At 23.9% G+C, this 12894-nt stretch overlaps 1 protein-coding gene across 3 annotated transcripts in view; it reads right to left on the minus strand.

The window, feature by feature from the left end:
- The window catches only part of LOC111635517 (transcription cofactor vestigial-like protein 2), a 47370-nt gene extending 38089 nt beyond the window's left edge, over positions 1–9281 (minus strand). For 2 of the 3 annotated variants that reach the window (XM_023380505.1, XM_023380502.1), the window contains exons 1-3: positions 9032–9281; positions 8506–8952; positions 8088–8400 (exon numbers count right to left, since the gene is read on the minus strand). In XM_023380505.1, coding sequence (XP_023236273.1) covers positions 8088–8400; positions 8506–8670 — 478 coding nt within the window. In that variant the 5' untranslated portion in view covers positions 8671–8952; positions 9032–9281. The remainder of the gene's footprint in view (positions 1–8087; positions 8401–8505; positions 8953–9031) is intronic. The other variant, XM_023380512.1, reaches the window with a different exon arrangement.
- Positions 9282–12894: the final 3613 nt, after the last annotated feature.

Below are 12894 nucleotides of genomic sequence, written 5' to 3' on the forward strand. Positions count from 1 at the left end.
ATTGTATCGACAAACTGAGTACAGAGATCGGGATTTACTTCACATAATTTTACAGAGCATCGAAGACATCTCTATTAGAAAGCAATTTAATTAAATTCTATGTCTCGTCCTTTTTATTTTACCATTTCTGAATATAAAATTTCTTACTTGAAGTGCTTTATCGTCAGATTGGGAACCACCATTCCCACTAGAAATTATCAACAATAATGATTCAATCGCACTGGAAACTTCCTGTGATAAATCTATGCCTTCTAAAATAACATCCTCTGAAATATTCATATTAAATAAACTTCAAATGTGAAAGTGTTTATTTATTTCCTAAACTTTTTATCTAATATAGGAAAACGATATTAGAGAGAGAAATTACAAAATGCTATCCAGTAAACAGAAAAGCAATAGACTTTTGTTTACAGGAGCTTCCAGGAAAATTGAACATAACCATTTTTGATAGAAACTAAGCATATTTTACATCTAAGTATTATCCAGACATTTTACTGCTAAAACTATATATGATAACATTCGATTTATTTTATAATAGCTATTTTCAAGATTTTTCAAACAGTATTATTTATAAAAATTCTTTAAACGTATCTAATCCGGCATCTAATAAATAATAGTTATATATAAAACAATAATGCCTACAAAAATTAGAAATATGTTATATTGTTAGCATTCTATTATATAAATGGAAATAATAATAATGAATTTGAGTATAAATTAATTTAATGATAAGATGAAATCTTATTGGATTTACGATCTGCTGTGAGATTAGATTTATAACCATTTAAGGATATTGTAGACTCTACAAATAGATCAGACCTTGAGTAATGAGTTTATCATTAAAAGCAACATCCTCATTTATTAATAGATGTTTTTAGTGTGAAAACTAATAATGCTTGCAAAATATTAGTCACGTAACTTACCACATATCATATGCCATGTAATTTACTTATATAATGCAACTATAAATGTTTACAAACAATTATTGTAAATAGAAAAGGAGATCGCGAGAAGAAAATCAGAAAATATAGCCTATAGGCCTATATTTGTTAAGCATTTAAAGTATTGTTTTGTATTAGATATGGTACATTTAACTGTAAGAATGTTATAGAACTTACGGTTAAGCTAAATAAATCTTAAACTTTTTTTAAAAAATTAAAATTACCTACTTATCTATTTACTTATTTTTGAAATAAATTTATCAAACTTTAATGTGTTTAATAGCATATTTTATCAAAAAATTAATAATAAAGCATAAAAAATAAAATCGAATTATAAAGAGTTTAAACTTATAAATCATAAGTATCCTTGAGAGTATGAAATATCCAATTTACTAACTAGGCAATAAATTTATTCCATCTCTGGAGACGAAATAAATTGGCAAGAACAAAATTTCAAAATTAATTTTTTTTTTACACTGATCTTATGTAATGTTGTTATTGAATACTTCGGCGTATTGTAGAATTGTTAGATTAGAAAATTGTTTATGAAGTATTTTACTTGATTAAAAAACAAAATATAAAATAAATTACATTTTAAACATTATTTATTTTATCTTTTTGTTTTTAATTATATTCTATATTTATTTTGCTTTTTAATATGCTACATTTTATATTTGATTCCGTGAAATAAGCAGAAACACAGCTTCTAAAACATTAAAGTCTGAAAGGATTCAACATAGACTAAGTCATTCATAATTAACAAGTTTCATGCGCAATTGAAAATACTATATTCTATTAAATTATTATAAATTTTAGTTTAATTTAGTTTAATTATCTCTTCTAATTCTAGATATTAGTTCCTCAAAAACGAACTCTAATTTATAACTATTTTTTAGTAAATTTGAAGAAAATAGGAAATAAAATTAGCAAAAAATTATAAACTTAATATGTTATTTATTATAAATTTAATATTAGCCTATACATTTTATTATATAATAAATTCTTTCTTAATAAAGTAAAAAACTAATCTATTATATTTATATTGAATTAGATCATCATATATATTCCAATATATGATTTTATGCCCTATTTAAATACAATTTAATATGATTTGATGTTTATAACCACAATTCTCATATTGTACGGTTAAAATTAATATATAAATACACATAACGTAGCTTATAATGCATAGGTGTAAAATACATTATTCTAAAATAAAGTTAAACCAAGAAAAACAAATTGTGTTTGATGTATCCTTGATATCCCTCATAACATATTGAATTCGATAAATTTATAAGTTAACAAATTAGGAATTTAATTATTTTACGTATTTATCTCTGGTAAATTGATAGACACTTTAATCTTTTATTTTTAGTATATTAATTTAATTCTACCATAAAACAATGTTCAAAATAAAATTAATTTACAATTAAATATAAAATATTTGTACGAATGATTACAAATCGAGATTGTTAAATAAATAAGATATTGAATGCAAATTATTGATTTCAGCAAAGACATTTGACTTAACTTATAAATTTAATATATATTAATTATAACTTAAACTTAATGATATTGTATAGTCATAAGTTAAAGTTATAGATTCTAAGTAAGTCTTAAGTCATGCAGGCTAACATATAGTTTTACTATTGATATATGTTAGTCCATACGACATAATTATAATAGGTAAGTCTTACTATTATTTTCAAAAATATAAATTTTATTATTGACTAAAATTTATTTAAATCAAATAAACTCCAATAAAAATGGAAATTAATAGTTTTGAAAGTTAATTTTTTGATAAGATGTTAAATAAAATAATTAAATTGACAATATTTTACATACTGTATGTATATGAATTTTAAAAATATAAATAAATATACAGACCTGAAAATAATAAAAATATCGTTATATATCATTTGCATTTATTTATTTATATTTTCAAAAATCATAGTCTAAATATAAGGCTTATTCCTCATTATCGTTATTGAGGGAAGAGATGATTGATTAATATTTTATTCCGGATTACAGTACAGTACATTTATATGCGTTTAGTCATAATTAAAAGATTATCAGGATAATATAAAATATATTTTGAAATAAGAAAAATTGAAAAAAGTCAGTATTAAAGGTAAATAAATGGGTTACATCTGCCACGCTTTATGTTTCTAAATTAACGAGAGCTTTTTTTATTTCTGGTTAATAGCGAGAGCGTTACTAAACCCGATTGCAAAATGGCAAAACCTAAATTTAAACAGATTTAATAAGAACTATTAAGAATAATGTTTCATATAACACCCACAACCAATTTACCGTTATAAGGACTGAACTACGACAGCTGTATGGATATCATCTTTCTAGCTAGAACTAAGATCAGATAAGAATAAGCTTAATGTTGCACTATACCTTTAAAACTAAACTAGACTTACATTCTGTCTACATTACACTTTATATTTTTATAATGTTGAATGTGTGCTATTAGATTTCAATTAATAGCATACATTAAAATGGTGTATTCTAAATGCTTAAAAATATATTAAAGTATAACATGTCTAGCGTACAAGTTCTTGTTTATGTAAATTTATAATTATATATTATATGGCATGTCTGAAAAAAATAATGAAAACAGGTAAATAAATTTAATTTTTAACTACTTCAATAAAATAAAATATTGTAAATATAACATTTAAAAACTTTGTTTACCTTAAGAGCATTAAAATGAGAGCTCTACGGTATTAATCAACAGACCAAACATTGAACAAATATATTCATTATCGTTTTACATGTATAAACGAATAATAAACAAATAAATATAGCGTATTTCAACTAGGTTTAATGTAACAATGATTCATTCGCTACATAATATTGTTAATATTAATGACGCTGAAGTTATACTTTAGCGTCATTAGCAAATAAATCTAATACGTTATGGATTTTAGTAAAAAAATGATATTATAGATTTCATGTTAATACTAAGTTGTTATATTTAATAAATATTTATGGGAAAGACATTTCTTTATGATACAAACTAATAAATTTTCAGTAATTATTTTCCGACATAGATTTATTTTAATGAAATTTAAACATTATAGAAAAATTTATGTTGCGTATGTACTGTACTGTACTTATAAAAGTATCGAATTTCTTTACTAAATAGGAATATGAAAGCGTAAAGAGCAATTTTATATTGTGAAGACAACGATAAACACTGCAAAAAAAATATGAATAGAAAATGTTATTCTATTTTTTACGTGTAGTTGAGGAAAAAATCTATTAACACTACTTTTATTTTTATACATGGGAGTTATTTTTGAAATTAATATTCCAGAGGAGATTTGCTAGCGTGACAACAAAAATGTGCTTAAGTCATCAACGCACAAATTCAGAACACATGATATTCAATGTGAAGACACCGTAAATGTGACGATACATTCGTGCTGACAACCGTGACGCTTTTCAAGAACAATATCTTGCAACTCATCAATCTATCAAAAATAAGTTTCTCTTTATAATGTTTCCCTCGAAGAATGCAGATTTATCATATTTATCATAGAATTATCTTTTTTAAAATTAATCTTTTTTCTGCTTTCAAATAAGAAATTCAAAGAGAAAATAAATATCACGGTAATTAAATAAATAATATAGCCTATCGTATAGAAACTGGTAATGTTAATCTATTTCTAATTGATCTTAATATCATAATTGAGAAGATTAACGCAATCATTTTTTTCCATTACATATCACTCACTAATTAATATGTAAATTAATAAACTTTTATAAAATAGTTTTAAATTTTACATTTTTTTTCATTTAATGCAGACTTGCATACCTTCGATAATTTTTGATAACAATGATCTATAAATTTTAAATTGAATGTAGATTTTTAATTATTAAATGTTTGATCTAATATGTTAATTCATTTTTAACATGCAAATTAGTTAATGATATATTTAATACATAAACTATAAATTTTTAATGTAAAATTGTTAAACATCATTTGCAAAAAGAAAGGGAAAAAAATGAAAAGAAGTTGCAAATCAAGCTTAATAACTTTTTCTTTGACAATGTTAGTTTTAACAATATTATTTACTCAAACCGTTTTTTCTGAAGGTGTAAAAAAGACAGTTGACTCATTTCTTCAGCATGTCAATTGTATTTTAAGTGACTATGTACTGTACAGTATATAGACAAGCAACACGCACTTCTTCTTTCTTATAGCACTAACACTAGCAATCTTTTCTGGATAATGCTTTTAAATAACTAATAAGCATATTGATAATGAACACATAAAAATCTATCCTAATTTATTAAATATGCTAATTGATATGACCTAAATAAGTTTAATAATTCTATTGATTATCCTGTTAAATTATTATAGCTTGTATTATATTGTAATTTGTAGTTCACATTATTTGTAGAGGTATTGATTTATTCTACAGTTTAATTATGTAAATTTCATTTTAGTGTTTTTAAAACAAATAAGATGTTCCCGGGTTTTTTGTTATAAACGTTTATTTAAGTTATAACGTCAAGAATATATTTTAAAAAGATCTTAAGTTAAGTCTTATTAATAGAAAATATTGCATAAAAAATTATTAATATATTATCGCCATCTGTTGGTTAAGAGTAATACTAAATAATAAAGGGTTATTTTATATTTGCATATAATTTCTCTCCCTTAGTTGTAGAAACTTAAAAACTTGGTTTCTTTTATGAAAAAATTTGATTATAATTAAAAATATCTTTGCAAATTTAAAAATTTTTCAAACTCAATTAAAATTTTATGTTATAACTAAGAATTATAATCTATGGCCTAAAGCATTTTGTTAACCTTCAAGTTTTGCGCATTACAAGAATGAGTTAAGTCTTTAACATAGTCAATTCGTCTTTGTCTTCCTCAAAAAGATCCAGACCAATAACAAATAAAAGAAAGACTTATAAGAGCATGCATTCCAATGACAATCTTGCATTATTAAATATTGGAATTTTAGAAATAATTTCGTTAAGTTAATAAATTTTAATATTAATATCTAATCATAAACGTTTCTTCTAATAAATCTTAAATTACAAGTATCAAATTTAATGTAGTCAAATTTCTTTGAATGAGTATTACAAATAGAGAGTAGTATAAATATATAGCCTACATTGAAGATACTGAGTTTTTGATTATATTGATTTAAGGAAATAATAAAATATTTAGTAGACCAGTATTTAAATACTAAGTTAACAAGAAAGTAATCACTGAAAATTACCCGATTTTACATGTTTTATTACGAGATAAACTATAACTAGGCATTGATAATTTATATATATTAATTGTTAATAGTGCTTGTTTAACTTAGCCTAAATAATGTTATAGTAAATCATATTCAAAATTAATGATAGGCCTATAAAAATGAAGATAATTAATTGATTTTAATATACATTTAATTTGCTTTAATAACTTTTAAGTAAGATAATTTTAAAAACAAGATTATTTCAAAGAAATCATATTTCATGTTAATTATCTTTTTTTTTTTTTTTAATATTTAAATGATTTGCATGTATTTATATGCACCACAAGTTTACTTTTGTAATATGTTGTTCGTACAAAAGTATTTATTTTTGACTGAAAAGCTAAACTTTAGACCAGACTTTTTCAATTATTTCTTTGGATTATCATTTTAACTTAGTCCGATGCTTTTATTTGACTTACTTAAAAGTTTAAACTAAAATAACAATTTTAAATTCTTTTTAATAAGTAATGAAACTTAATTCTCTGTAAATAACTTATATTAATTATTCACTTTTCCGAATAAGCTTCATATTTTAAGATTTAATATATGAAAAGTTTCAATTTTAATGCATTACAGTGAATTATTTATAATAAAGATTACAAGATATTTTAAATTATTTAATTCATTCATAGAATTTATTAATTTTATTGATATTTTATATTTTATGGAAATTGAATTTATTTTTTTCAAGTTGTAAAAAATATTCTTAATATAAATGACATAAATAAATGTATAATATTTTAAAATAATTTGTTTTGAAATTACGTAATGTGACAGATTAAGCCACATTGAATAGTTCTTGTATAGAGCTACAACCGAAGATGATTAAAGTTCTATTGTTTTTCTAGTTCTATTTGTACTCATGTTTATGTAACTTAGCGAGAAACATGTGTTCTTATATAGACCCAACTATAAATCTAGATCATGCAAACTTACGATGCTTACTTACTACTACTAAATTGATTTAAATAGCAAAACACTTTTTAATCCCTATTTAATAGGATAAAAAACGAATTTAAACTATGCATAATTTGTAAATAAAAATAAAGCAACAAAGAAAAAAGTTAATAATTTATAAAGCAATTGAATATATTAAACCAAGAGATGACAATAAATATAGAACACTCATCGGTTATACTTCGGTTTATAAAATTTATTGATTAATCGTAGAAAATCTAGATCATGATTACGAGGCTTTTTCAATATACTCATATTTAGGTAAATGGTTATTCAGCAATCATTGACCTGATTATTATTTAATTCATGTTTGCGTGGATTTTGAATTATTATAAAAATTATTTAAATAATTCAATTATACAATCTAATTTCATTATTAATTACGTGTATATCAATTAGGTTCAGATAATACTTTATTATTTTATTTGTCATTATATCAATTCTATTCTGCTGTGTCATATTCGTTGATATATGATATTTTCTTTTATTCTCAAAATTACATTTAGAAATGTAAGAATGATTAATTATTAACAAATGGGATTAGATTACTAAGACCAATATACTGTAATATTGCCCGGAGAATAAGAAGAAAATAAGATAATTATAATTGTTTATAATCGTAAATGTAACATTGAAATGATTTATTTGAAATAAGATTTAATGACAATTTTATAAATATTTTTGAACTAAAAATATTACTATTATTTAGTGTAAAAATAAATAAATAATTTTTTTCATATTTATGGGAGTAGTTGACCTTTAAATAATCCGATATGATAAATACCATTTATTTGCCACATGTAAATAGTAGACAAGATTTATTATAATAGGAGAAACTTGTTTGTTTACGTTAAGACATTAAGCCTAATGGAAGAAAGTGGGCCGGCCTATGGGCCAAGAAATATATGCTCACCTTTCATCACCGATCCTCTGTCTGTGTCGGGGGAGTAGCTGCTGGGTTGACTTAAAGCTCGACTAAAATGTTCGTCTACAACCGATGCTAAATCACCAGTGTAGTATGTAAAGACAACGCAATTGGCCGATAGATATTGGGCATCGGCAGTTCCTGAGGCTACTCTGCTCTTCTCCGCGTCGGTAGCAGCATGGCCTACAGCACAATCGCCGGTGGCTCTTGCTGCTGTTGTGCTATAGTCGCTTCCGCTAGCGGCAGCTGTAGAAGCGGCAGCGTGTTCCAGAACATCGTTTGTTTTGGGCATTCCAAATTTCTGAAACGAAACACGTCTCGATATTAAATACATCGTATCGGTTTGGCATTTCGGTACTTTTATTTATTTTGTTCGCATTTTTGGAGCTACGGAAAGAATACTTACTTTAGACAGTTGAGTCTGTGGTATGGGAGGAGGTGCCGCCGTTAAGGTGACGGGACTAGTTGCTGCTGTAGGAGTCGAGGCGGCAGCAGCCACCGCTGCAGCCGCCGGCCTCTGATACGGAAAGTACGGCGAGTACGGCTGATACATTATTTCTGCACAACTCATCGCGGAAATAGTCTCTCCGCTACCCTCTTCACTGGACTACTCCGACTACTCGAACGCAGCCAACACCCCGCAGCAGTGTCTTTACGCTATGATCGATGTGCTAGTGGGATAAGACCTAGTAGGTGGGCACTGCATTTAGGCAACACCTACTGCTATCGCTTCGACCAATCGCGCAAAGGAGTATACTTGGCTCGTATTGAACATCAATAATGGTTGCTTCCAGATGCCTTATTGTCTTAAATTCGTATAAATAAAGGTGTTAAGTCAAATTTATGCTTACACCTGTCAATGGAAAAATAATAATTTAATTTTGAAAATTGCCTATGTTCTAAACTGAAAAACGTCTGATCAATAAAATTACGTTTCTTAAATGAAGGGGGAAAAAAAGTTAGAATTCGTAACATCGAAGCCTATGAAAGTAATCACTTTTATGGTATTTCTTTAATATTTTATGTGTTGTAGCGGTGGTTCTTTTTTAACATCCGGTTCTTCTCTCCCTCTCTTCGTCCAGATCCTCCTGGAAGTGTCTTTGGTGTCATCCTCTTACACATCTCTTACCTAATGACCTGGAACTCCTGTGCCAGATGAAGATTTGTCAAATGACAGCAAGAAGATAGGGAGTAGGTTTAGCTGTTTTTCCATCCTGGAAAGACTTTATGTAAGATAGCTTATATCATATGCTATCTGAAAAGAAGAAAACGATTTTTATTTCGCTTAACTACTTAAAACATGATCGGTAATACATTTACAAATTCAATCATTAGCATTTTATTTTAAAAATTATAAAAATAAATGCAAAAACCGGCCAAAACAAGCTTGATTTATTCCTTTTAATCAATCAAAACCCATTGTATCTTTAATTTTTATAAAAAGTCATAATTTCTTTATTGATTAATTTTTTAAAAAAAAATTTGGAAATGCTTAATATTATAAGCGAGATAAAAATGTGAAAATATTTAAATAACTAATTTTTTAAGGAACTTATTCTACATTCTGAAAATAATTTTTAGTTTTATTTTTTAATTAAAATAATACACGTTCTTTAAATCTAATTTAAGCTTATTTGAAAAATAAATTAATTCTGTGACTTAGATTACTCCAATAACTTTCATACCGTTTAAAGCCATTTCGTAAGATGAATACAAAACAGAATAAAAACTGTCTTTCTCTAAATAAAACAAAAAGGAAAAAAGGAAGTGACAACTGAATAGAAGTGAAGTTTGTACGGCAGTATGACAAAAGCAATTATGTAGGTTAAACTTAGTCCAAAAAGTCAAAGAAAACATGACAAAACTCTTTTATTTGGAAATCACTAACAAACTTCAGCTAGAAACAATGCTAATCTTATCGTTGTCTTATTTATGTTATATAAACTGTGAAAGAAAAAAATATTGAATGTACTGTATTAAAACTTTTCGAAATCTTTTTTAATTGATTAATTTCTAATTTAAAGAAATATAATGATACATTTTCTAATTAATTTCTGGTTAAAAATTCAAATTATTGTATGAAATATTATACTTTGATTCATAATGTTACATGTTAAATTTAATTCATAATTTATATAAAAATATAAAAAATAAATATTATCTCTCCTTTTTAATGTTGGATATTTTCCAATTTTAAGATTTTTCGATAATAAAGAATTACACTATTCCTGCCGGATTAACTGTAATAAATTCAGTTATATAACATATATTATAAGTAAAAAATTAAAAGCTTTAATGTTTAATTAAATTGTTTTAACTTTAATTTTAATCTTGCAAGAAAATAAAAACAGAATTGACGCGTGGATTATCATACTACCTCTTATAATAAATTATTTAAATTAAAAAAATAATTAAATTATAAAAAAAATAGTAAATGTGAAAAAAAAACTTAAAAGAATTATAAAAAGTATAAAAATTATTTATCTACGATATAAAGATATCATAAAAAATAATTTGGCATGATCTCAGAAAGAAAAATTCAGTTGTCATTCAAAGACAATTGACTTTCTTTCTTCCTAAATTTTCAAAATATTTAATTAATAAAGTCGTTTTAGGGTGATATTTTTACGTTTATATATTGAAAAATCTGTCAGAAGTTTCTTAATATAGATTTAACTGATTAATGGTTTAATAGTTGGCATCGTATGAAACAGTTACAATAGATTTTACAAGGTTTGTTTAAGTGTATTGAGTTATCGATTATATAGATTTCAGATCAAGATTTCTAATATTTGTACATTACTTTTAAAAAGTATTAATATACAGTATAATAAAAACTGTTTATTGTTGAAATAATAAATATAAACCATAAATAAACTATAGTATCAATTCTTTATAAGATTTTTATAGTTTATTTACAATTTTCATTAACCTATTTTCTTTTAAAAGTTAGTAAAACTAACATTTATAACAAGTTTAAGATACTATTTCTACTTTTAACTTAAAAACATTTAATATCTTACTTATTTCTGTACTTATATTTATGTTATTTATTTTATAAAATAGATCTAAAAATATATTTATAAAACAAAATTAATTTATAAAATAATTTGCTGGAAAGCTTAAAACAGTTTAAAATAAAATATTCCGTATATTTATATTTTAATATGCAATATATTGTAATTGAAATCTATATTTGACATAGTTTAAATATCAGAGACTTTTGATATTCTATTATACATGAAACAACGTTAACGGTTATTTAAATTACAGATATATAAAGAATTAAAAACAATTATTTGACAAATTTCTTACTAGAATTAAAAAAAAGCATTCCGATATACTGTGATATCAGCTCATGAAGACCTAGTTATTAATTAAGATACAGTACAGGCATTTATAGAATACATGTACTGTATTTGAAAGTTTGAAGCTAACTCAGATATATATATATATAGATTTATCCTATGTAAAAGTCGGTTTATGACATTCTGTATACAAATATAATAGTATAATCCTGAGTAATCACAAATATTGTAACTATAATAGTATAAATTATTATATTTTAATTAAACAAACGATTAGTCTGTAGGCCTACGCTAATACTGTACAAACTGTAGATTAATTCCAGTTTAAAATGTTACTCAACTTTCAGAATTTTAAATTTAATATTTATAAAACTGCATTTGGGTAAGTTATACATTAATTTATGAAAAAATAATTAAAAACTTCTGAATTTTATATTATTGTAAAGTATACAACTTTATATGTTAAAATAAGTTATATGGAAAGAAATACATTTGTTCAATATATGGATAGATTTAATTTTAATATGTAATTAAAAAATTCAAATATATCTGATATAAAATCAAAATATATCATGATCTACCGAATAAATTAATATATTATAAAATTAAATTTAAAAATAAATAAAATTAAAGGCTTTAGTTCAAGCATAAAATCAAAATAAAATTAGAAAATTAACAAATTTTTATGTTAATAGCATATGCTTTTCTTTAATTGACTTATAAACAGCATCATATTTAATAACACTAGACTAATTTATAATTATAAACAACAAAAATATGTTTATTCAATAACTAATATTTCTTATTAGTAAATTAATAGGCCTATACATATATCAAGAATTATAATATATTCTTAATATATATCAAAACTTATTTTATTTAATTAACTATTTTCTGTCCAAAATAAATTTTTAAAAACTATTTTATTTAATTATTATTTAGGCCTATAATAAATCTTTAATTGATGCTAATTTTACAAATTAGATCCTATTCTTTAGAATAGTTCTAATCAGACAATGTGTATAATGAAAAGAATTGTTTATTATTTAGGCTATAATATTACAGGAAAAAGAAACCAAGTTATTTTGATACATGCATAGAAACGATATAATATTCGAGTATGTATAATTATTTTGAATTCGGGTTTACTACTTAAGTCTTATTTTTGTCATTATTGAAACTATAACTTAACTATAAACTCTTTAAACTATGATTTTTAAAATTTCTATTATTATTAAGTTAAAAATTAATTATATAAATTTTAAAGATTTTAAAATTCTTTCTGCAATTTTAACTTTTTGATAATTTACTTTCCACTAGAACTTTTTCAATAGAAATTTCAATACAAAATAAAACAATATAAAATGTTTTATTCTTAATTTTTATAAAAACTAAATATTATGATTTCATTTGTGAAATACTGAATAATGAATGACTCTAGCCATAAAATATTTTTCTATAATTTAGCTAATAAAATAATTTCCTTA

Source organism: Centruroides sculpturatus, unplaced genomic scaffold (assembly GCF_000671375.1).
Source record: "Centruroides sculpturatus isolate CEXI.00-Female unplaced genomic scaffold, Cexi_2.0 scaffold122, whole genome shotgun sequence".
NCBI lineage: Eukaryota > Metazoa > Arthropoda > Arachnida > Scorpiones > Buthidae > Centruroides > Centruroides sculpturatus.